Raw genomic sequence first — 26,177 nt, 5'->3', positions numbered from 1 at the left:
AACCCAGTTCTTTGTGATAAAAAGACCAAGGCCCTGTTTTCTTGCTGACTGTCAGCTGGAGCTGTCATAGTTTCTCCAGACCTCTCCCCCGTCCTCACATGTGGGCCCATATATTTTGAGTCAGCAATTAAACTTAGAATCTTCCTCACGCTTGGCATTTCTTGAACTTCCCTGTCTGCCATATCTCTCTTCTGCAGCAAGCCAGAGAAGGTTCTCTGCTTGTAAGGGGTCATGTCATTAGATTACCTGGGGTCCAGCCAGGTATTCCAGTATAATATCTTTATCTTAAAGTCGCTTGCATAACCTTACCACATCTGCAAAGTGCCTTTGGCCATGTAACATAACATATTCACAGGTTTCAGGGATAAGGTATGGGCATCTTCATGGAGCAATTATTCAGTCTACCAACAATATAGAACATAATCTCCCTGGTGGACATGCCACCTTTGATAAGAAAAAAAAATTGAGCATCATTTTCCTGACTCTTGCCTGTATCTGCCCAAGAGGAAAACCCTGGTTTTCCAGTGTGCCTAAAGACACCTGTACAAGTGTTCAGGCATGTTCATCAGGTGATGGGCAGCAGAGGCTCACAAGCTGTGATTTTTGACCACGCAGAAAAAAGAAGAAGAAAAGTTTCAGTGTATTGAGACTACTGTAAAGGTAAGTGCAGAAAGGTACTATTTAGTGACAAAAGGTGACCGACACTTCCCTGCTGAGATTTACAGTGTCCTTTAGGAAACTGGTGTGAGCCTGTATCTGAAAACACCTGTCACATAGCAGACACTAGAAAAAGTTGGAGTGTTGCAAGGCAATTTTTGCCTTCTCAGAAACTTCTCCAAGAATGAAGAGGGCTTTTGTATACAAATTGTAAGCGTTGTACTTTACTGATGATCTCCTACTCCATTAACTGTTTGTGGAGAGATTGCAAGACTGTATCGTCCAGTCCACTTGTATTAGAAAGGGTTTTGTGACTACCCTTGCCACTGAAATATGAACAGAAACAATGTTTGTCCTTTTCAGACCAAGGCATTTGACAGTGTGCTACCTCGATGCTTTCTGTTCAATTAAGCAGCAAATATGCAAACCTGTGCTGAGATTTGGATCCATACGGTGGAAGCAGCCTGGATCCCTGGGTCACGTGACAGCAGAGACACTGGCTAACCAAGGCAAGCTTTATGTGTAGGAGAGAGAAACTTTTGAAGTGTTGTCATTCAGGTTTCCGGCTTCGTCCTACATTTCTGCTAACAGATACTTTATCTGAATAACACACAGCTACAATTATTTCTGTTGTCCATCTTACTTAAATATACTAATTACAATAGAAATACTGCATATATTCTTGATGCTAGAAAAATATGGATGAATCCAAATCCCATTCCTTATTTCATCCTCCAAAATTCAGCCTTACTCACAGGTAACCATAATTTTTCAATGTTTATATATTATATTAAAATATATTCTGGGCTTTTTTCTTACATAGATATAGTACGAAAATTCAATGTGAGTTTTTTAACACACATAGATAATGATATAAATATTGTTTTGCCTCTCATCCCTGTCACTTAACGAAATGAGCGCAGGATTTTCTGTGAAAGCACATATGGATCCATCTCAGTCTTTTAACTACCCCCAATAATTCTAAAGTGTGTATTGCCATAATTAAATTAACCATTCTCCTTCTGATGGGCACATAAGTTGTTTTCCATTTGTTGCTATAACTAATAGAACTGATACCAACATCGTTAAATATAAATTATTGGGCAAATGTGTATTTTTTCTTATGGAAAGACATAGAAATGAACATTGGGTTGAAGTGGAAATAGTGTATTGATTGTAAATTTTTATGAATATCACTGCTATTCTGTTTCAATAGTACTGTACCAATTTCTACTCTCACATATTAATGTATATAAATATCATAAACTCACAAGCATTTTATTTGATAAACTTTAAATGTTGATCAATCTTTTATGTGAATATATATCCTCAATGTTATTTTATTTTGTATTTCGATTTTCTAATTATTTTACTCAAAAAATAATTCCTCATTAATTAATTCCTCATCCATACAAAGCAGAATTTTTGTAAGGTATCTTGAGTACTGGGATATCTCTGGGTACATGTTTTAAAACTCTATGTCAATAAGATTCTTTTCAATTACTTTAAGAAGCAAGGATTTGGTTAGAATGACTAGATCTCCAGGAAGAGTCTAGACAGGATATCCTCAACTAGTAAGGAGCACCAGGAGGCCTGGGGGGTAAAGAAATTTCCAGAATCCATGAGAGAGGCCACATACTAAACCAAGTCCTGATAGCCCAGGGCAGGCTGGCAGTCAGGGTTCTGAATTCAGAGTTCGGCAGATAGTGGAAAAGGAAACAGAAGGACAGAACATGGGGAATCTTGGAGGGTCCTGGCCAACTTCCATGAAAAAGCTTAGAAAATCTATGAATCATTACCAGCTTAAAGTTGTAAAGCCATCTGAGTGGGTAGATCTACTGGATGAAAGGACCAGAGGCTTGCCTGATACCCCTCCCTACCTTAGAATCTCCCCTGCTCACTGTCAGTCAGGCAGAGTATAGATAGCTCCCCCCCTGTCAGGCAGTGATAATATTAATGAATTCTGGGAAACCTACATCTCTTCACTACTCTGGTGGTTCTGTGCATCCTTGCCAGTGTACCAGGGCTGAAAGCTCTCTTGATGCCTGATGACAAAAGCTATTTCTTCTGTGTACAGAGCCCTTCCAGCACTGAAGTTGGGGCTAGAACATTAAAAAATAACCTAGATGCTATCCCCACCTTAGACTGCCTCCCTTGGTTCCTGAGTTCTTTGCAGCCATAAGGCAAACGTGTATTCGGTAGTCTATGTTGTCACCAGATACTCTCTGGGGTAGGCAGCTGGCACCAGGTATGTAAACATTTTGCAGACTGGGTGGAGAGAATCATTGCAAATGGTGCAGATTGGGAGTTTGGGATTGACATGTACACACTGCTATGCTTAAAATAGATAACCAACAAGGACCTACTGTAAAAAAAAATAAATTAAAAAAATGACTGGAGTTGATATGTGATGTCCAAGTTGTTGTAATAACTCCAGATTGATTGAATTAAACATTAAAATTAAATTCTGTGTTAGCTATTCTCAACATTTTCAATAGTTTTCTAATTACAGAAAAGTTGCAAAGGTAGTACAGAGAGTTCCCTTATACACAGCACTCACTCTCCCCTATTCTTAATATCTTACATTAGTATGATAAATTTGTCACAACTATTGAACCAATATTGATACCTTACTAGTAGCAAGAGTCCATACTTCATTCAGTTTTCCTTCATTTTTTTCCTAATGTCCTTTTTCTGGACCAAGATCCCACCCACAATAGCACATTGCATTTAGACATCACTTCTCTTAGGCTCTTCTAGACTGTGACAGTTTATCAGACTTTCCTTATTTTTGATGATCTTGACAATTTGGGGGAGTATTTGTCAAGTATTTTGCAGAAGGTCCCCTCTATCGGGATGTCTTTGATATTTTTCTCATGATTAGACTGGCATTATGGGTTCTTAAGAGGAAGGCCTCAGGAATAAAGTGCCATTTTCATCACATTATATCAAGGGCACACTATCAACATGACTTAACAACTGATGATATCACCTTGTTCACCTACCTAAGGTAATGTTTGTCAAGTTTCTCCGCTGTACAGTTACTCTTTCCTCCTCCTTTCCATACAGTACCCTTTGGAAAGAAGTCACTATGTTCAGCCCACTTAAGGGGTGGGGAGTTATGCCCCGCCTCCTTGAGGGTGGAGTAGCTATATAAATTATTTGGAATTATTCTCTACATAAGATTTTTCTATTCTCTCTGATTTATTTATTCATTCAGTCACTTATATATAGCAATGTAGACTCATGGGTATTTATTTTATACTTTGGGTTATAATACAGTATTAGGTTTATTTTCCCACTCATGTTGTTCCCTTGCTATTAGAGTCTTGTTGCTTTTAAGCCCTCTCAGAAGATAGAGCTTAGAAAATGTCTGTATACTAGCCCATGTACCCATATATATCTATAATTATTTATACATCTGTCCATTTGTATCTATATTAAGGTACACATGAGTCATACTGATGTCTCCAACTCTAATCTAGTATCACGTTGATTCATTCTAGCCTTCCCCCCTGCTTACCTTTGTGAGAAAATTGGCTCCAACTATCCGTATACTTATTTACTCAATCCCAGTATACACGTATATTGATTTCAGATTGTTAGCCCATACTCTTCTAAGAACCTTACCAACTAGAATACAGTATCTATATACAGTTCCTTTTTTCTTTAGTCTTACAGTATCCACTCATTTCCAAAGTTACTTAGGTCAGCACTCCTTTTCCCCATACTCTTCATTGATGTTATTGCATACGTTTGTAAACAGCTAGATTTTTTTTTTTTTTGGTCATAGTCTGCATTCCATCCTGGGATACCTAGATCTCTGAATTGATTTTTTATTTGCATACGTTAAGGTTCACTCTTTGTTCTCTAATGTTCTGTGGGATTTAAAAAATGCATAGTGTCTCATATCCATCCTTACAATATCATAAAGATAGTTTTACTATCCTAAAAAATCCCCTGTACTTCATTTGTTCAACCACTTCCCCCCTGACAAAAAAACGTCTAGAAACTACTGGCCTGTTTTTTGTCTCTGTTGTTGTCTTTTCCAGGATATCTTACAAATGGAATCATATAGTATGCAGTATTTTCAGACTGGCCTCTTTTGCTTAGCAATATGCATTTAAGGTTCATCCATGTTATCCCGTGAATTAGGAGTTGATAGTTTATTACTTTTTATTGCTGAGTAGTATTCCATTGTATGTATGTACCACAGATTATTTATTCACTCACCTATTAAAGGCATCTTGGTTTTTGGTAAGGTAATTATGGATAATGCTGCTATAAGCATTTATATACAGTTATTTGTGTTGACATTAAGTTTTCAATTCAATTGGATAAACAGGAGCACAATTTCTGGATTGTATCAGAAAAACATGTTTAGCTTTTTAAGAAACCACTAACCTGTTTCCAAAATAGCTGCATCATTTTGCATTTTCAACATCAATGTGTGAGAGATCCAAATGAATCCTTGCTAGCCTTTCAGTAGGTGTGCACTGGTAAAAAATTGTTGTTTTGGGCTTCCCTGGTGGCGCAGTGGTTGAGAGTCCGCCTGCCGATGCAGAGGACACGGGTTCGTGCCCCCGTCCGGGAAGATCCCACATGCCGCGGAGCGGCTGGGCCTGTGAGCCATGGCCGCTGAGTCTGCACGTCCGGAGCCTGTGCTCCGCAACGGGAGAGGCCACAACAGTGAGAGGCCCGTGTACCGCCAAAAAAAAAAAAAAAAAAAAAAAATTGTTGTTTTAACTTGCATTTCCTTAGTGCCAAATTGTGTTGTGCATCCTTTCACATGTCCATTTATCATCTGTCTATCTTCTTTTGTGAGATATTTGTTGAGATCTTTTGTCCACTTTTAAAATAAGGTAATGTATTATTTTTGTAGAACATCTGTAATAACACAAACTGGGAGGCTTACAACAAAAGGAGTTTATTCTCTCACAGTTATGAAGGCCAGAAGTCTGAAATCAAGCTGTCAAAAGAGTTGGTTCCTTCTGGAGGCTCTAAGGGAAGATCCATTTCCAGACCTTTCTTCTACCTTCTGGTAACTACCCAGCAATTCTTGGATGTTCCTTGGCTTGTAAATACATCTCCCCAATCTCTGCCTACACCTCCATATTCACATGCCTTTCCCCTCTATGTCTGTGTCTCAATTCTTCCTCTTTCTCTTATGGGACCTGTCCTTGGGTAGATCATCCTTAATCCAGGATGATCACATCTTGAGATCTTTAACTTAATTATATCTACAAAGACTTTTTCCAAATAAGGTCACATTCATAGGTTTCAAAAGTCTCTTTTTAGAGACACCATTTAAACCACTACTGGTTCCTTGTTTTATTATTGTTGAGTTTTAGGAGTTCTTTGTACATTCAAATACAAGTAATTTATCAGATATGTGATTTGCAAATATTTTCTCTCAATCTATGGCTTAGTTTTTCATTCTCTTAACAGTATCTTTCACAGAGCAAAACTTTTTAATTTTAATAAAGTCCAACTTATAAGTTTTTTTCTTTTATATATTGTGCTTTTGCTATTGTATCTAAAACTCATCACCACATCCAAAGTCATAGATTTTCTCCTGTATTTTCTTCCAGAAGTTACATAGTTTTGCAGTTTACATTTAGATATATACTCTATTTTCAGTTAATTTTTGTGTAAGGTGTGAGGTTTGTGACTAAGTTCATTTTTTCCCATATGAACATCCATTGCTCTAGCACTGCTTGGTGAAAAAAATTATTTTTCATTTATTGATATTTGCCTTTGTACCTTTGTCGAAAGTTAGTTGACTATATTTGTGTGGGACTATTTCTGGGATCTCAATTCTCTGGTTCAATGATCTATTTGTCTATTTCACCAATACTATGCTGTCTTGATTACTACAGCTTTATTTTAAGCCTTGAAATAGGGTACTGTGAGTCTTCAAACTTCATTCTTCTTTTTCAACATTGTGTGGGGTCTTCTAGGACCTTTGCCACTTCATATAAATATTAGAATCAGGTTTTTTTAAATTTCTACAAATAAGTTACTGGGATTTTGATTGGGACTGCATTAAATGTATAGATTAAGTTAGAAATAATTCACATCTTAATAATGGTGAGTCTATCAATTCATTAACAGAGAATATTTCTCCATTCATTTAGATCCTCTTGGTAAGTGTCTTGTAGTTTTCCACAAATCGATTTGGTATATATTTTGTTAGATTTATAGTTAAGTATTTCATTTTTTTGCATTGGTAAATGTTTTTGCTTTTTTAAACTTCTAATTTCAATTGTTAATTGCTGGTATATGGTAAAGCAATTATACTGTTATTAGGTCCAGGAGGCTTTCTTTATAGATTCTTTGTGGTTTTCTACATAGACAATCATTTCCTGTGCAAAAAGTATATAATTGTAATTTATCCCTTTCCTATCTGTATACCTTTTTTGTGTGTGTGTGTGGTACGCGGGCCTCTCACTGTTGTGGCCTCTCCCGTTGTGGAGCACAGGCTCCGGACGTGTGCAGGCTCAGCGGTCATGGCTCACGGGCCCAGCCGCTCCGTGGCATGTGGGATCTTCCCAGACCGGGGCACAAACCCGTGTCCCCCGCATCGGCAGGCGGACTCTCAACCACTGCGCCACCAGGGAAGCCCTCTGTATACCTTTTATCTATTTGTTATTGTTTGTCTTGCACTGGATAGGACTTCCATCATGATATTGAACTGGAGTAATGAGAGGACATCTTTGTTTCATTTCCAGTCTTAGGGGGAAAGCATTCACTCCCTCATTATTAGGTATAAGGTTAGCTCTAGGTTTTATGTACCCTTTATCAGGTTACAGAAATTCCCTTCTAAACCTACTTTTTAAAGTTTTTATCCTAAATGGGTATTAAAAATTTCAAATTATTTTTCTACATCTATTGGTATGATAACATTTTACTTATTCAGTCTATTATTCTGATAAAATCACTAATTGATTTATAAATGTTATATTAGGCTTGAATTCTGGAAATGAGCCCTACTTGGTAATAATGTATTACTCCTTTTACATACAGCTGAATTCCATTTGCTACTATTTTGTTAAGGATTTTTTTGTCTATGTTCATAAGAGATATTTGTCTGTAGTTTTCCTCTCCAGTAATATATTTATCTGGCTTTGGGCTTAGGGTGATGCTGGCCTCATAAAAAAAACAGAGTGCTTCTCTCTTCTTCTATTTTCTGAAAAAGATTGCACATGATTTGTATTATTTCATCCTTAAATATTTAATGGAATTCATCAATGAAACTATCTGGGCCTAAAGATTCCTCTATTTAGAAGGTTTTTAACTATTAATTAAATTTCTTTCATAGGTGTAAGGCTCTTCAGACTATTTCAATTTAAATGAGTTTAGGTAGTTTGTGCCTTTCAAGGAGCTAATCCATTTCATCTTTATCAAATTTGTAGACATAGAGCCGTTCATAACATTCCATTTTGACAAAAATCCTTTTAATGTCTCTGGGATCCAGAGTGGTGATCCCTCTTTTATTCCTGATATTGGTAGCTGATGTCTTCTCTATTTTCTTTCTTGGTTATCCTGGCTAGTGACTTACCAAGTTTATTGATGTCATTGAGGATTTTATGGATTTTCTCTACTGTTTTCTTATTTTAAAATTTCATTTATTTATAATTATTTTTTATTATTTCCTTTCTTCTGCTCATTTTACGTTTAATTTGCTCTTTTTTCTCTAGTTTCCTAAGGTGGGCTCTTAGGTTATTTGCATCAGAGCTTTCTTTTTTTTCTAATATTTGCATTTAATCCTCTAAATTTCTCTCTAGGCAGTAGTTTAGTAGCAATCCACAAATTCTGGTAATCTGTATTTTCATTTTCACTTATTTCAAGAAATTTTTAGATTTCAAGAGAAATTTTAATTTTAAAGAAGAAATCTTTGATATAAATTTTAAAGAAGAAATCTTTGATTTATGAATTATTTATAAGTGTATTGTTTAAGTTATAAGTATTTGGGAACTTTCCAGATATATTTCTGTTATTGATTTCTAATGTCTGCTGTGATCTGAGAACATATTTTGTATGATTTGTATTCTTTTAAATTTGTTAAGGTGTGTTTAATGGTATTTTATGGACAGAGATATGGATGAAAATGTGGTGTATACAGTAGGCCCTTATTAGTTATCTATTTTATGTATAGTAGTGTGTATACTGTATAGCACAGGGAACTCTACTCAATACTCTGTAATGGTCTATATGGGAAAAGAAGCTAAAAAAGAGTGGATACATGTATATATATAACAGATTCACTTTGTTGTAGACCTGAAACTAACACAACATTGTAAATCAACTATACTCCAATAAAAATTTTTTAACAATTTTAAAAAAGAAAGAAAAACAAAAGTTGGTCTAGCTTGGTGAATGTCACATGTAAGCTTGAGAAGAATGTATATTCTGCTGTTGTTGTTGGATGGAGTAGTGTATGATGTCAATTAGGTCAAGCTGATTGTTAGGATTGCTCATGCCATCTATATATTTGTAATGATGTTCTGACTTCTTCATCTATCAATTACTGACACAGAAGTGTTGATGCCTGCAACTATGACTGTATATTTCTTCTTTCAGTTCAATCAGTTTTTGCCTCATGTATTGTGATGCTCTGTTGTTAGGTGCATATATGTTTGGGGTTGTAATACATTCTCAGATAATTGATCCTTTTATTATTACATAATGTCTCTTCACATCCCTGATATTATTCCTTGTTCTGAAATCTGCTTTGGCTGAAATTTATATAGCTACTTTAGCTTTTTTTGACTACTTTTATCATGGTATATCTGTCTCTATCCCTCTACTTCTTTTTAAGCAGTCTACTCTGAAGTGCATTTTGTTGAATTCAAAGGTGAAATGCCTAACTGAGATACAAGAAATTAAAATAAAGTTAGACAAGCATGCATCATGAGACAAACCAGTGATGAGTCCCATTCAAACAAAATCAGAGCAGATACTAGTTCATACCACAGCCCCCATGAATGTGTTTCTATTTAATAGAAGCGTACATTAACAGTAGCAACACAATGGCCACAAGAGACCATAAGTGCACTTGAACTTTTAGTTAGTTCTAGCTAGGCTCTGACAAGTCTACCATTCTTTTTTTCACCAGCCAAGTAAACAAAAGAATTTATCTGTTAATGTCAGAAACCTTAAAGTTCTTTATTCAGCTGAAAATGACCACAAGTAAGGGTGCATTTTCTAGCTTCCTGCTTCCTCAATACAGATTTGCCTAACAGGTTAATTTCAGCGTAACAGAAGGTGTCATCTGGCTGGCTGCACCATGTACTGGTGAAAGGAACAAGTTTAACGTGATTTGTGCTCAGGTTGCTAAGCTTCTTGGCTGGCCCTGTCTTGCCCTGCACCTTGGTTCTCAGCATTCTGAGATTTGGTCAGCTGAAGATAAAAGAAATCTACCAGACAGTTTAGAGGTATGTTCTTAACAAGATAATCCATCACATCATCTAAAGACTCCTTCTTTTTCTGTAGCTGACTCTTGCTTGAGTGCTTTAGTTCAATTACAATATAGATTTATTCCAATTACAGTAAGCTGGTTATGTGTCTACCATGTATGTGAATTTCCCTTGCTCTTGTTTTAATTAATAGACATTATTTTTAGAGCAGTTTTAGACTTACAGAAATATTGAGCCGAAAGCACTAGTTCCCATATACCCCCACCCTGACACACACACACACAGTTTTCCCTATTACTGACATCTTGCATTAAGTGTGGTACATTTGTCACAATTAATAAACTAATATTAATATATTATCATTAACTAAAGTCCATAGTTTACATTAGGGTCATTCTCTGTGTTGTAGACTTTGACAGATGCATAATGTTATGTATCCACCATTACAGTATCGTATAGAAGAGTTTCACTGTACTAAAATCTCTCATCCTTTTGCTTTTAACCTATCAGAGTCTTGATACACAAATGGGTTTCTCATAGATAGCATATAGTTGAGTCTTTTTTAATTTATTTTTTAACCACTGTGACAATTTCTGCCTTCTAACTCGTGTATTTAGAGTATTCACATTTAAAGTGATTATTGATATATCAATAGTTTTATTAAAATCTACTATTTGTGTAACTGTTTTCTATTTGTTGCATTTGCTCTTTTTTATATCCTTTTTTATGCTCTCTGGTATTAACTGAGCATTTTATATGATTCTATTTTATCTCTTTTCTTGATATATTGTTCATACTTTTCTTTAACCTCTTCACTGGCTTTCCTAGGGTTTACAATACACATTTCTAAATAATCTTAGTCCACCTTCAAGTAATATCATATTGTTTCACATGTAGTGCCGATTCTTTATAACAGAGGATTTCTAATTCCCTCCTGTCTCTTGTGACATTGCTCTCGTTATTTTACTTGTCCATGTGCTACAATCACTTAGTCCATTGTTACTATTGCTGCTTAAAACAAACATTTTTAAATTAATTAAGAATGACAAAATTTAAGGATTTCATTTTATCTCCATTTATTCCTTCTCTGATGCTTTTCCTTTTTTATACTCATCCGAGTTTCTGATCTATATCATTTTCTTTCCACATAATGAATTTATTTTAACATTTCTTGCACAGTAGATCTACTATGAGGCCTATGAGGCAATGAATTGACTCCGGGTTTTTTTGTCTGTCTGTTTGACTGAGAAAGTCTTTATTTCCCCTTCTCTCTCTCTTTTTTTTTTAATTTTGTTGGATACAGAATTCTAGTTGATACTTTTTCTTTCAACATTTTAAGGATTTCACTTCACTCTCTTCTTGCTTGCATGCTTTCTGATGAGGAGTTTGCTATAATCTTTATTTTTTTTCCTCTTTAGGAGACGTGTCTCTCCCCGCCCCCAACTTTCTTCAAAATGTTGTCTTTGCCTTTGGTTTTCTGCAGTGTGAATACGATATGCCCAGGTATAGTTTGTTTGTTTGTTTTGGTATTTATCTTGGTGTTCTCTGAGCTGTCTGGATCTATGCTTTGGTGTCTGTCATTAATGTTAGAAAGTCCTTGGCCTATTGTTTCAAATGTATTTCTACCCCCATTCTTCTCTGTCTGGCATTGGAATTATCTGTATATTACACCTTTTGATATTGCCCCATGGTTTTTGGGTGTTCTGTTAATTATTTTGTTCTTTGTTTCTCTTTTTGATTCAACTGAGGAGGTGCAATTCACCTATCTTCAGATTCACTGATTGTTTCCTCACATGTGTCACATCTACTAATGAGCCTGTCAAAGGTATTTTTTCAATTCTCTTACTGTATTTTTGATTTCTAGCATTTAGTTTTGATTCTTTCTTATACTTTCCTTCTCTCTAATAACATTACTTATTTAGTCTTGCATATTGTCTATTTTTCCTATTAGAGCTCTTAAAATAGTACTCAAATTTATTTAAATTCCTTGTCTGGAAATTTAAAAATCTGTAAAGTAAAAACCTAACAAATGCTAACTGGATCAATATTTACCACTAACTATTATGTTTAACCTCTAACTATTAATGATTGTTGATTCTGAGTGTCAGGTATATTGGGTTCATTTTACTCTTCTCTGAACGGTTGTATAACATTAATAATTTCTCTAGTGAAAATGTTCATTATAAATATCATATCTTTATACCACATTTTCTTTCTCCAATAATCTGTTGATGAGAAATTGCTAAACTCATTTTAATAGGTGTGCTGACCTTCATACAGAGACCAAATAATGACACCCCAAGAAAAAAAATCACTTGAGCTAAGCTCACTTATGTAGAGGCATCTATCCTAAATAAATTCATGGCATATCCAATACAGCAGTGAGTAAAGAGGCTGACTTCAAGAAATGCAAAGATATTATAACATTACAAAAAATTGTCAACTGGACTTTCTCTATATTAATAGATTAGAGAATAAAATGTATTTGATCACGTCCAGGGGTGTAGAAAAAGCCTTTGAAAAAATACTTAACACCATGGTTAAAAGCCTTTAGTAAAATAACATTTGAAGAGAATTTTCATTTCCTAAAATCTACAGCAAACTTAGATAAATGTGAAATGTTAGAAGCATTCCCATCAAAGTCAGGACAAAGACACAGATATTATGGTACTGTATCTACTGTTTAAAAGTGGACAGGAATACATAACTAGAGGAATAAGAATATTGAAATAAATAAGAGGAAGGAATATTGAAAAGACAGAGATAATAAATGGCAACAATATAACCCTCTAATTAGAAAATCCCAAGGAACCAGTGCACAAAATACTCAAATGAACAAGAGACTCCAAAAGCTGTTGTATATAAGATTACTATACCAAAATCAGGAGCCTAACCACACAAAAGCAATAGCTAATTAGAATAATTAATAGAAAATACTCCCATAACAACAGCAGCAGCATCCAAAACTTACTTAAAAGGAAACTTAACAAAAATGTACATGATCTTTTTGTAGGCAACTATAAAAATGTACTGATAGAAAAAGAAATCCCAAATAAATAAAGAAGTACACTATGTTTATTCATGGGGAAAAGAATATTGTAAATATGCCACTTCTCCTTAAATTATTTACAGATTTATTACCTGGTATGGACTGAATTGTGCCCTCCCCACTCCCCACAAATTCATATGCTGAAGCCCTAATCCACCACTGTTACTGTATTTGGAGACAGGGTCTTTAGGGAGGTTATTAAGATTAAATGAAGTCATAAGGGTGGGGCGCTAATCCAATAAGGCTGATGTCCTTACAGGAAGAGGAAATGACACCAGATATCATTCTCTTTCTGTGTATTTACAGAGAAGAGGCCCTGTGAGGACATAGCAAAAAGCCAGGAGGAGAGCTCTTACCAGAAATTGAGTCGGCCAGCACCTCTATCGGGAACTACTAGCCTCTAGAACTGTGAGAAAATAAATTTCTGTTGTTAAGAAATCCAGCCTGTGGTATTTTGCTACGGGAGCCTGAGCATGCTAATACACTGCCTCATATGTAGTTTCCAAGATGGCTACCAGAATTGGGCTGCTGTTTACTAAACTCGATACTGGAGAAACTATAAAAGGGAGAATGAAAGAACAATACCAGCAACAACAAAACAAAATAAATGAGAACCCCCTGGGAGAGACTAAGGCTGTGTTGAACTAGAACCTGAGTGTGGGCAGGTAGGGGGATGCCCTGAAATCGACACAGGTCTGTAGCCTGCAAGAGAGGCAGATGACAGGATTGACTAGAGAAAAGCCTATAACGTTGAGCCCTTGATTCTTCCACTGTGCTCTGGGACCATGAATCTCTACTGCTTCACTGAAGGAATCTGAGGCAGCATTTCAGAGCCCGCATGCCAGGAGCATGGGACACCAAAGATTGGGCTGGATGTGGCAGCATGGTCCACAGGCTGTGAAATAACCACCTGAAACTTTCTTAGTGCATGACAACTGGCCTTTTTAAGTGATCATCTTAATAGACCATCGCACACGGACTAAAAGAGAAAAGCAAGTAACACAGTAGTTGTACAAAAGGACAGAAATTCATTTCTGAACTTTTGGGCAATGCCCCTGCTGTCAACAAAGAGAGACCACAGTGGGAACTGGCAGGCTAAGGCGCCCCTTCACTAACTCCTCTGGGATTCTGTGGGGCATGGCTGGGGACAGGGATGGATTCATACCAGAGAAGGAAAGAATCGCAGGCCCTGCCGGCAGTCAATGTGAGGACCTTGAGTGAGACCTGACGGGCTCCAAACCACAGAAGAGAGTCTCGCCTCCTTTCCCCTCAGCTCATCTTACCTGCAGCAGCCATGTCTGGGAGGCTCCAGGCAGAAGAGTCCAGATGAGATGTGCCTGCACTTCACACCAGCAGTCTCAGGGAGTTGATGTCTTTGATGTGAGGCCTTGGCCTCAGGTCAGCAGACGGGAGGTAGCCCAGCACCTACAGGGAGTCAAGAGAAGACACTGAGAGAGGATTGAGAGCAGCATCCGCCATAGAAGAGGGGGCCCCAAAGAGCCCTCACTGTCAGTCTCGGGGGACCCAGGCATGGCTGTGAGGCTCAGGGTCCCAGATACTTCCGGCTGGGGGTGCCGACAGAAATGAGAACCAAGGTGTGATGCCTGCTGACTCAGCTCAGCAGAGGGAAAAGTCCCAGGACCTGCCAAGAGTCAATGAAAGGCCCTCGTGCCAGGTCTGCGGGAAGCTCCCCCAGAAGCACCCCCCACCGCCCACCCCCTCTGCCCCGCCCCTGCCGTCCTCCTGGAGCCCAGATGCGCATGACCGGAAGTCACGTCCTCTGAGCCGCGCTGTGGGGGCGAGGCCATTTTTGAGAGCTGACGTCCGGCGACGGTGAGCCGCAAGAGGAGTGCCACGTCTCGTCAGGTGTCAAGGTGTGAGGTGACCCCAGTTAGAAGTGTGGGGACACGCCCCCGACACCCCCAATCCCCATTCCCTCCGAAAAGAGGCGGCCACACAGGCCCCGCCCACGGCCACACAGGCCCCGCCCACCGCGCCCCTGCTCTCGGCCCCAGAGGCTCGGGCCTGGCTATTAGGCCCAAAGTCCATCCGCTTCCCCCGCGGGGTCTCGGGCAAGGAAGGCCTCGCTCTGAGGCTGGTGGACCCTGGCTTAGCTCAGTACAGGGAGCGCCCCAGGCCCTGTGGCGTGAAGGACGGGACCCTCGTGGGGACCAAGGGGCTCCACACCCCAGAATGGCGGCCACGCGGACCCCGCCCCTGACGTCGGCCTGGGAGCCTCTGGGCAGGTCTAAAGACTGAGGGGCTCCCTCAGTGCGAACGCGGACGGACGGACAGACGCGGGAGGCCCAGGGAGGAGGGGGCCTTGTCCTGAGGGGCTGGCCGCAGGTCAGCAGAGGGAGGATTTCCAGGGCACGGGAGGAGTCAGGGCGAGGACCGTCCTCCCCGTCGCAAGGGCACCTCAGAGCCCCTCCCCTGTTGTCAGCCGCTTCCTTCTGGCCACACACGGAGGAGGGAGGGCTGCTGTCTGAGAGGGGAGGTGCAGGCCAGCAGAAGGCGCGTCCCTAAGCACTCCCAAGAGTCAGCCCAAGCCCTTGAGTGAGGGCCAGTGGGGCCGCCAGCCACAGGGCCTCGACCTGTCTGCCGCACGCTGCAGGCCTGGTAAAACTCTGCCACGTGCGGCCGCGTGGTCACCCTCACTGCCTCCGAATGAGACTCAAGGAGGTGCCGGCACTGGTGCGAGCAGATGGCCCTCGGGGCAAGAGAGGAGCTCCAGGCTGCACCGGCCGTCCAGGGAGGACCCCGAGTGAGGACTGAGGGAGTCACCCACCCCGAAGAGAAGGGACAAGAGAGAATATGGCCCGTCCCCTCCTGTCAACCCTTAGACTCCCAAAAAAGGACTGTCAGGTTGAGACTGCCCGTAATTTCCTCTGCCAGGTCCGAGGGAGGTTAGAGCTTTGTTCTGAAGGGGCAGCCACCAGGCAGCAGAAGGGAGGGTCCCAGGACCCTTCGGTGGTGGGCTGAACGCTCCCTCCTTTCCTCCTCCTGGGTGTCATGGAAGATGGTGGTGTCAACTTCAGAGCAACAGAGGGGATGGGGGGGTGAGGGAGTCTTGCCACCAACTGTCATCCTGACTCTGAATGGGAACCATGGAGACCTACCTCCCCTGCCAGCCCCCACTGTCACCCCAGTACCGCCCAGGCAGGGCTGGCTGGCTGTGGCCCAAGGCTCACTCTACCGTCCTCCACAGGGGTCTCAGGTGACAGGCTGAGCAGGAGAACAGGAGCCCTGTGGGTCCTTGGGCAGTGCCCTCAAGGACCCTGCAGAGGCGGCCTTGGTTAAAGCCAGGGAGGAATCTCCCCGCTGAAGGTGCTCACAGCATCTCCTTGTCCCTCCCCCAGGTGCCCTCGTTGCCTGCCTTCCTGCCCACACTCCCGCCTGCTGGCCCTGACCTGTGTCATCATGCCTCGGGGCCGGAAGAGCAAGCGCCGTGCCCGCGAGAAACGCCACCAGGCCCGGGGGGAGACTCAGAGTCTCAAGGGTGCCCAGGCCACTGAGGCGGCGGCGGCAGAAGAGATAGAAGAGTCGCCCTCCTCCCCCGCTTCTGTTTCTCCGGGCACTCCCCCGAGCTCCCCTGCTGCTGGCACTCGCCAGGAGCCTCAGGGAGACCCAGCCACGAGCTCTCGTGATGAAGGGCTTTCATGCCCAGGATCTGAAGAGGGTGCCCAGAGCAAAGATGAGAAAAGTGCAGGTACCTCCCAAGCAGCACCTTCCATTCACAGCAGTTGCAGAGATCCTCTGACCAGGAAGGTCAGAAAGTTGGTGCAGTTCCTGCTTGAGAAGTACAAGACGAAGGAGCCCATCCCGCAGGCAGCACTGCTGAAGGCTATCAACAGGAAGTACCAGAAGCACTTCCCTGAGATCCTCAGCAGAGCCTCTGAGATCATGGAGGTGGTCTTTGGCCTCGAGGTGAAGGATGTTGACCCCAGCAATCACTCCTACGCCCTCATCAGCAAGATGGCCCTCCCCAGCGAGGGAAGTCCAAGTGATGAGTCGGGGCTGCCCACATCCGGTCTCCTGATGACTGTCCTGGGCGCGATCTTCACGAAGGGCAACCGTGCCACCGAAGAGGAGCTCTGGGAATTCCTCAATGCGTTGGGTTTCTATGCTGGGAGGAGGCACTTGATCTTTGGGGAGCCCAGTAGGTTCATCAGGAAAGATTTCGTGATGCAGAAGTACCTCACCTACTGCCAGGTGCCCGACAGCGATCCTCCGCGCTATGAGTTCCTGTGGGGCCCGAGAGCCCACGCTGAAACCAGCAAGATGAAAGTGCTGGAGTTTGTGGCCAAGATCATTGGTACCGTCCCCAGTGCCTCACCAGATCTCTATGAGGAGGCTCTGAAAGATGAGGAAGAGAGAGCAAGAGTGAGAGTCGCGGCCAGGGCTGCAGCTGTTGCTGCGGGCAGAGCCCCTTCCAGGGCCAAGGTCCACATCTGCCCCAAATGTAGTGGGGGAGGCCGCGGGCAGATTGCTTACTTTGTTTTGGAAGAGAGCAGTCAGGCTCCTAAATAGTGCAGAGTAGTAGGGGTGGAGGGAACAAAGTATAGATCTTATTTATCTTCCTGTTTTAAACTAGTAACTTCTATATATTATTGATTGATTGATTTAGGTTTTTTCAAATTTTTTTTCTTGTAATAGATAGTGTGTTTTCTTAAGAATATGAATTCGTGAATGACATTGCTTGCATATTTATTGCTGTTTAAAGAGTTCTAAAGTTACAGTTTTGGTATATGTAACAGTAAAACGAACCATCTATATTTTCTGTATGATCCAGAAGTAGAAAACAGGGCACTGCAATAGAGATTTTCATGGAAATGTGAAAGGCGACCACAGAAAATATTTAGAAACAAAAAATGGAGAAAACAGAGAGTAAAAGCCATTTAACTCGTGGTTTGCCTTACTTCGTTTAAACTTTCTTTTGGTAGAAATAAAAGATACTTTGATTTAGCTCATTTGTGAGTATTTGTTTCTTTTGCCCTAGTGCACTGCATATTCTCTGCTACCTACTGGATTAAAAATAAACTCTGATGGGAGGGTGGTACTTTGGGGTTCATAATAATCATATCATAACTGCCATTCATCAAAAACCCAATATTGCTTAATGAGTATGCCACTGCTTTACATGTAGTACAGAACATTCCAACATTCACGCAGGATAGGATTTAGCAGACTCCCTTTACAGGTGAATAACTTGCAGATTTCTCAAGTTCACAAGACTGATTAAGTGACCTTGCTGGGTCTAGTCCCCTGGTCTGGAATAGTCTAGAGCCTACACTCTTCCACTCCTCCCAGCCTAAGCCAGACCTTACGTCTTTTAATTCATTTTTCTTCTCACTACTCCAAAATTTATCTCATGGGTTAAAAGGGGCCCTGTTCCCAAAGCACTGTTTTGGAATACAGTAACAGTAACGCTGAATAAGTGAATGGTATGAATAAAAAGAAAAATTTTCGGTGACAATGGGGTCTTCTACATATGCAATGTCAGATACCCCGAAAAGATCAGCATCTCCTCATTTACTCTTCAAGTTTCTCAGGGACATAAAAGCCTTGGTTTAACAGCTGTGTCCTCAGGTCAGTGGAGGGAGGAGTCCCAGCCTCTGATAGTTACTCAAGGTGAGGACCTTAGAACAGAAGGGGGCCCCACAAAGTCTACCCTGCTTTCTCCCTTGTGTGGCCATGCGCAGAGCTGTCTGTCTGAAGGTACCCCTTCTTTTCCTCCGGGGCAAGGGTGGAGAGGTTCTCAGGGAGGTGAGTTCCTTGGTCTTGTGGCAGCATCTCCAATTCTGCCCAAGTAGGAGATCCTAACAGGCCTTAGTTTGCTTCAGGGTGAGGACACTGGGTGCCGATGAGTGGACTCCCCATAACAAAGGGGACCACACAGAGGCCCCCTGGCAGGAGTAGCCAGGGAATAGGTCTCTTATCTCCCCTTCTGGTGTCTCAGGAAGGTGAAAGCCTTGGCCTGAGGCTGGCAGACAGACAGTAGGGAGGGTGGAGTCCCATATGCTACCTGAAGTCAAGGTAAGAAAACAGAGTTAGGACTGAGGGTCCACTGACTCCAGAAGAGTGGGGCCTTGTAAAGTCCTGCTCCTCAGAAGACCCCAACAGCTTTGGACAGATCTGGTTCATCCTGACTTCCAATTCAGAATTACCAAGAAGGTAATGCCTTTGTTCTGAGGAGCACAGCTTCAGGGGAGTGGAGGGTGGAGTCCTGGGTCTGGTCAGGCATCACGATGAGGACCCTGAATGAGGAGCAAGAGGACCACTCACTCCAGAACAGAGGAGAATGCAGAGTCCCGCCCCTGAGGTCAGCCCCAGGAGGCCCAGGACAAAGCTTTCTGGCTGACCTGCCCCCTCTTTCCACCGGGGGTGGTCTCGGGGAGGCGAGGGCCTTGGTCTCTGGGGAACAGCCTCACTCAGTAGAGACTGGAAATCTAGTGACTCTAAATGAGGATAAAGGGACTCCACCTAGAGCAGAGCCCTGCCACTGGATACCTCCCCTTGGCAAATCCAGGAATGTTGGCATGGTGCGCCCCACGCCTTTCCTTTTAGAGCGTCTCAGGTAGATGAGGCACTTGGTCCCAGGGGCCAGCCTCAGGGGAGCACAGGGAGGAATTCCAGGTCATGCCAAGAGTCAAGCAGAGGACCATGAGGGCTGAGGGAACCACCCAAGTCATAAAAGTGGGGACGCCACAGAATCCCTCCCTTACTGTCGGCCATGAGTGACCACAGGCAGTCATGCCCACGTGAGGCAACCCTCACATCCTCCTAGGTGGTCTCAGGGAAGTAAAGGCTGTAGTATGAGAGCACAGGCCTCTCTAGGTCACAGGAAGAGCCAGCGTAAGGACTCCGAGTGAGGACCAAGGGGAACGCCCAACCGAAAAGAGACAGGAACAAACACATAGCCCCACCACCCTTTCGGCCCGGGGAAGCCCCAGGCAGGGGTAGTTCGATGTGTCACCCACTTGCCTCCGGCTCTGGAGGACTCAGGTCAGTAGAGGGGAGAGTCCCAGATCCTGACAGAGTGAGGACTATTGAGGTCACAAACCCCAGAAGAGCGGAGCCCGGGGAATCTTGCCCTCTGTGTTAGTCCTCAGAAGCCCCTCAGAAATAGCTGTGGCTACACGTGGCCTACTCTGACTTCTACTTCTGGGGACTCAGGGTGGTGAGGACTTTGCTCCGAGGCTGGCTGACTCAGCACAGGGGAAATTTCCAGGTTGTGCTAGGAGTTGGGGTGAGGACCTAAGGCTGGAGTGGAGCATGAAAACCATAACAATGGGGGCAGCACATCATCTCTCCCCTGCTGTCAGTCCTGGGAGACGCCTGGAGAGATGTCAGGCCGAGCAGAGGCAACCCTTAACTCCTCCCAGGGTGACAGAGAAGTGGGGACAGTAATAGGTGAAGAGAGGGAGAAATATAGGTCTTCCCAGGAGTCAAACTGAGGAAGAGCCTGAGTGAGGACCGGCGCAGCCAAGCATAATAAGGCCTGGATCTGCCGGCCCCAGCTTCCTGCCTTCAGAGACCACAGGTAGACGTGGGACATCAGGCTACCCTCACTTTCTTCTGTTGGCTCTCAGAGAAAGGTGGGCCTTTCTATGAGCACATGTCCTCAGGTAAAGAGACAGGAGCCACAGGCCTTCCCAGGAGTCAAACTGAGAACCCTGAGTGACGACTAAGGGGAACATGCCCCACCCGCTGAGCTGTGGGGACGACAAAGAGTCTAGCCTTGCCCCTGCTTTCAGCACTTGAAGGCTCAGGACAGGGCAGTCGGGCCGAGGCTCCTTTACATCAGGTCTAAGGGAGGTGAGACCCTTAGCCTGAAGGTAAAGCCATCAGAGGGCAGAAGGGTGGGTCCCAGGCCCTACGTGAAGCCAGCTGAGAGCACTGAATAGGGACTGAGGACCCAGTGATCCCAGGATAGAAAGGACTCCACAGAGCTGTCAGCACTGTGTTCCCCCTGTCAGGCCGGAGAGCTGGGCCACCACTCACTTCCTCCTCATGGGTCCCCGGGACCACTGAGGTGTCAACTGCAGAGCAACGGAGGGGAGGAAGCCCAGGCCCTGGCTGCCGTCCACCTAAAGATCCTGAAGATGAACTGAGCAGACTCCCTGCCCTAGGACACGGAAGGTCCCACTGGCAGCCCCTTCTGTCACCCCAGTGACACTCAGGTAGGCTGGCAGCCTGTAGCCCAAGGCTCACTCTACCGTCCTCCACAGGGGTCTCAGGGGACAGGCTGAGCAGGAGAACAGGAGCCCTGTGGGTCCTCGGGCAGTGCCCTCAAGGACCCTGCAGAGGCGGCCTTGGTTAAAGCCAGGGAGGAATCTCCCCGCTGAAGGTGCTCACAGCATCTCCTTGTCCCTCCCCCCAGGTGCCCTCGTTGCCTGCCTTCCTGCCCACACTCCCGCCTGCTGGCCCTGACCTGTGTCATCATGCCTTGGGGCCGGAAGAGCAAGCGCCGTGCCCGCGAGAAACGCCACCAGGCCCGGGGGGAGACTCAGAGTCTCAAGGGTTCCCAGGTCACTGAGGCGGCGGCGGCGGCAGAAGAGATAGAAGAGTCGCCCTCCTCCCCCGCTTCTGTTTCTCGGGGTACTCCCCCGAGCTCCCCTGCTGCTGGCACTCGCCAGGAGCCTCAGGGAGACCCTGCCACGAGCTCTCGTGATGCAGGGGTTTCATGCCCAGGATCTGAAGAGGGTGCCCAGAGCCAAGGTGAGGAGAGCGAGTCACACACGAGCGGGCCTGCCCCATCCTGGACGGTTCGCCTTTCCCTCCCCTACCTGGACACTGGTGGTTGCAGCATGCCCAGAGATCCTCCCTCTCGTGGTCAAGGACCCACTGCTAGGTTTCCAGCCATACCAGGACCAAGCAAGACAAAACCGCCAGCACAGGTTGACGCAGGCGCACCAAGACCTACAAGGTGACTCAAGGTATCCCAGGGTTCATTACGCCTCACTTGTAATAACTTAGCATTGCGGCTTTTGCTTCCCCGCCCCACCCCATGGGTTCTGCTTGGGTGCTTATGGGTAAGTGCCTGCATACTAGCAGGAAAGTTATATAGCCTAAAGCTGTCGATCGATTTGTCAGTCAAATAACACAGGACACAGGGAGGGACCACCACTCTACAAAACACAGTCCTACCCCATCGCGGGGCTGCTTCTGGTTTCCAGACAGCCCGCTCTCCTGCTTTCTCGGGAGCGTACCTTTGCTCTGCTTAACTGAACTCTTGCTACTTAAAACTGCTCTATGCCTCTCGACTGAATTCTTCCTCTTTGGGAGGGCAAGAGCCCAGGAAATCGCCATTCTGCCAGTGACAGTATGGATCGCATATTCATTACTTTTATCAGGTACAAGTTAAAGTTTTGATATTTCATAAAACAAATTTAAAAACCTTCCATTTTTTTTTTATGACCTAGAACAAGAAAACACAGCAATGGAAGAGGGATTTCCATGGAACTGTGAATAGACTCGGCAGTAAAATCATGTGGGTCAAGTAAAAAAAGGAAAGAAAAAGCGTACATGGTGGTACATTTTTGGTTTGTTTTATTCTTTTAGTGCTTCTTTTTGTAAACCTGAAAGATGTTTTCTTAGATTACTCAAGATTGTGAGAGAAATTAAACAATAATAAAGTAGACATCCTTATCGTTGCCACTCTTATTCCCAACCATTAATTGAGCAGCTACTCTTTGGAAGCCTCCGTGGCAGAACTGGGGATGGGAAGAAAAAGAAGACTGAGCCACTGTCCATAGACCTTCGGAGCCTAGGAGCTGCTGCCATGTCAAGATGGTGAGACACACTCTGAGACCTAAATAAATGGCAAGTTACAACAAGGGGTGAGAAAGAGAGGAGGTTCCAGACGAGAGCAGTCAAGTGTAAATGCTCTGAAGCAAGGAAGTCTGGAGCTTTGGGACACTGCAGTTCCCTTGAGGAGGTGATTTTAAGTTAGGCGGGATGGTGGGCTAAATGAGGCCGAGTGAATTGTGGTGGGGGAGGGTGGGACCCTTAGATGGTGGGCCTCAGAGTTGACAGACTCAAGACTGGAATGGAAGCTTACCCTGAATTTTTACTTTGCGACTGTGGGTAAAACAGAGAGAATCTCCACCCGGGGCAGGAATAAAATGGCTTCCGTGTTCCTGTCCCAGTGCAGGTGAACACAGTGCACAAACTAGGTGTTTTAATCCCATCGCCTCCAGGGAGTTTCTGAGAAACAAGGATGATACTTCCTTGAAGTGAGATGTCAAGAAGCCACTGTGATAGCACTCTTTGCACTGGGGTCAAAGGGCCAGAGGCCACTCCCTTAAAGGGATGTTCTACTACTTACCTTAAGTGTAATCTGGGGAACTCCAAAGGAAGGCTACAATTTTTGGTGGTGGTGAAATTATAATGAAAATAGGGGTGGTTTGGATGAAAAGGCACCTGGGAGGGAAGTTGTTGGTCCTTGACGCAAATTCTAGAACCTCTGAGTAGCATCCAGCTGGGAGAGATTCCTCTACACTCAAATGACATATTTACAAATGGGGAAGTTTTACATAGTTTCAGTGTCTAACCAGTTTTGTTCATTCCAAAGGTGCTGCGTATCGTATTTTCTGACATCTCATGAGATTAAAGAAAAAAATCCCAAAGAGTTGGTATTATGGTCTGGGGTCATAGTTATCGTAGTAATAAATGCCATTCTTGAAAGACCATTGTTGCAAGTGCTTTACAAACATCACGTATATTACAACAGCTCTACAAGATAGGGCTTATCAGACTCACTTTGCAGATGATGAACTTGCAATTTTCTCAAGTTCACAAGACTTGTGACAGAGCTGGGAATAGACCCTTGGTCTGAATTCGTCTAGAGGCCACACTGTTCCACTCTTCCCGGCCTGAGGCAGACCTAGTATCCTTTAATTCACTTGTCTCCTCACTACTTCAAACTGTATTTCAGGCAATTTAAAAAATAAAAAGCAAGCAAGCAAACAAAAAACCCTGTAGCCAAAGGACTATAAAGAGTCCTGATGAAGGAAGGTTAATACAAGAATAAACCGTAATTTGGGGATTGTCTGTGGGCTTCATTTATCTAGAGTCCTCCTGCCCCTTGTGCCAGGGTTCCCTGAAAGCTCACTGCTCTGGTCCCAGCACGTGTGTTCAGCTCCAGCACTTTCCCACGTTAGAGCTCCTTTCTCCTGAGACTTCCCCAGTGTGCCCTCAAGTCCAACTCTGGAATCTGTTAATGGTGTGTTGAGACTGGCCTCTGAATAAATACACCAATGAGTGAGCTTACCTAGGAGGTCAATATCCAAAGCCTCCCTCATAAGTTGGAGATGAGGACCTGAATAGACATTTCTACAAAGAGGGTATACCAGTGGCCAAACAGTACATGAAAAGATGCTCAATATCATTAGTCACTAGGGAAATGTACACAAAAAACACACAGTGGGATACCATTTCACTAGGTTGGTTATAAAAATGGAAAATAACAAGTGTTTGCGAGGATATGAAGAAATTGGATCCCTCATACATTGCTGGTAAGAATGTCAAATGGTTCAGCCTCTTTGGAAAACAGTTTGGTAGTTCCTCAAATTTAAACAAAGAATTACCGTATGACCCAGCAATTCCATTCCTAGGTATATAACCAAAATAACTTAAAAACTGTATTCAAACAAATCTTTGTACCCAAATATTCAAAGCAGCATTATTCATAAAAGCCAAAAAATGCAAACAACCCAAAATTTCCATCACCTAATGAACGGACAAACAAAATGTGGTATATTCTTACAATGGAATATTATTCAGTCATGAAAAGGAATGAAGTACGGATAACTGAGAGACCATGGATGAACTTTGGAGACATTATGATAAATGATAAATGAAAGGAGTCAGAAACAAAAGGTCACATATTATATGACACCATTTACATGAATTGTCCAGGATAAGCAAATTCATAGAGACAGAAAGCAGATTGATGGTTGTCGGGGGCTAGGGAGAGGTATGAATGGGAAGTAACTTTTTGAAGGGTAAGAGATTATGTAAGCAGATAGGATAGGCGGTCCCTGGAGAAAGAGAACCAGGTATGGCTTTCTTGACATGAGAGAAGCCAGTTTTTGGCCTAAGCCATTTTGTGATCTAAGCCTGGAGACAATGTTTGCCCTTGAACACACCTCTGTAATAATGATCTTAAGGGAATTAAAGAATGCGGCGACAAAAGACTGTTATCAGGCAGGAGTAGTAACAGAAGCAAAGGTAATAAATCAGTTGTTAAGACTCTCAGTCTTTTCAAGGGTAAAGATTAGCCTGAAGCACAATCTTCAGCTGTTCTGCAGAATTCAAACCCCCCTCCAATGATCAACCACCACCAGATCAACTGGAACTGAAGGAATGAAGACGGTAATCTTCTCTGACCCTTGTGACTTCAAACCCCTATAAAGCTAGGACTCTGTTGACCTTTGTCCCAAATCTAGGCTGAATTCTCCTCTGCTCAAGCCCCTTCATGAATATGCATGTACCCTTAGCTTGAAACTTCCCCAGTTCTGCTGTCCAGGGAAACACTGCTTTGGGGAAGATCCCCAGGGTTCTCCTTCCTTGCTGCAAGTAATAAATCCTTCCTTCTCCTGCTCTTTGACTTGGTTGTGTATTTGGCTCGACACCCACCAAGAGGCAAACCCAGTTTTCGGGTAGCAGTTACCTTTTGGAATGAGGAATATGTTTGGAACAAGATAGAGGCGGTGATTGTACAACATTGTGAATGCAGTAATGCCACTGAATTATTCACTTTAAAATGTTATGTGGATATACATCAATGAGTTATATTTTTAATATTATATATAATACAATCAATAGATTGATTGATCCCACTATATATATAATATATATAATATATAGGTATATGTATGTATGTAAAATCAATGGAATGATAGAATCAGATAGAATGAGAGAATTACCATTCTACAGCCCCTAATGGATTAATGGATAAGGGTGAAGATCCTCACTACCTGTCAATACCACCAGGAAGCAGAAAACAGACACTATGTATCTCCTAATGGAAGCACACAGCTTGGTCT

General features: G+C 43.1%; 1 protein-coding gene across 1 annotated transcript; it reads left to right on the top strand.

Moving 5' to 3' along the window:
* Positions 1 to 16,545: 16,545 nt before the first annotated feature.
* On the top strand, positions 16,546 to 17,848 carry LOC101276874 (melanoma-associated antigen B4-like). The gene has a single exon (XM_004281030.3). The coding sequence runs from the start codon at positions 16,546 to 16,548 to the stop codon at positions 17,653 to 17,655; it is 1,110 nt and encodes a 369-aa protein (XP_004281078.2). The 3' UTR covers positions 17,656 to 17,848.
* Positions 17,849 to 26,177: the final 8,329 nt, after the last annotated feature.

This window comes from Orcinus orca, chromosome X, assembly GCF_937001465.1.
Source record: "Orcinus orca chromosome X, mOrcOrc1.1, whole genome shotgun sequence".
In the NCBI taxonomy this organism is placed as follows: Eukaryota; Metazoa; Chordata; class Mammalia; order Artiodactyla; family Delphinidae; genus Orcinus; species Orcinus orca.
The sequence above is the reverse complement of the archived record's forward strand: the minus strand, read 5'-3'. Positions and strand labels throughout refer to the sequence as shown.

Excerpts from the sequence above, each read along its gene's own strand:
- LOC101276874 (XM_004281030.3), top strand. The coding sequence starts at position 16,546 with ATGCCTCGGGGCCGGAAGAGCAAGCGCCGTGCCCGCGAGAAACGCCAC.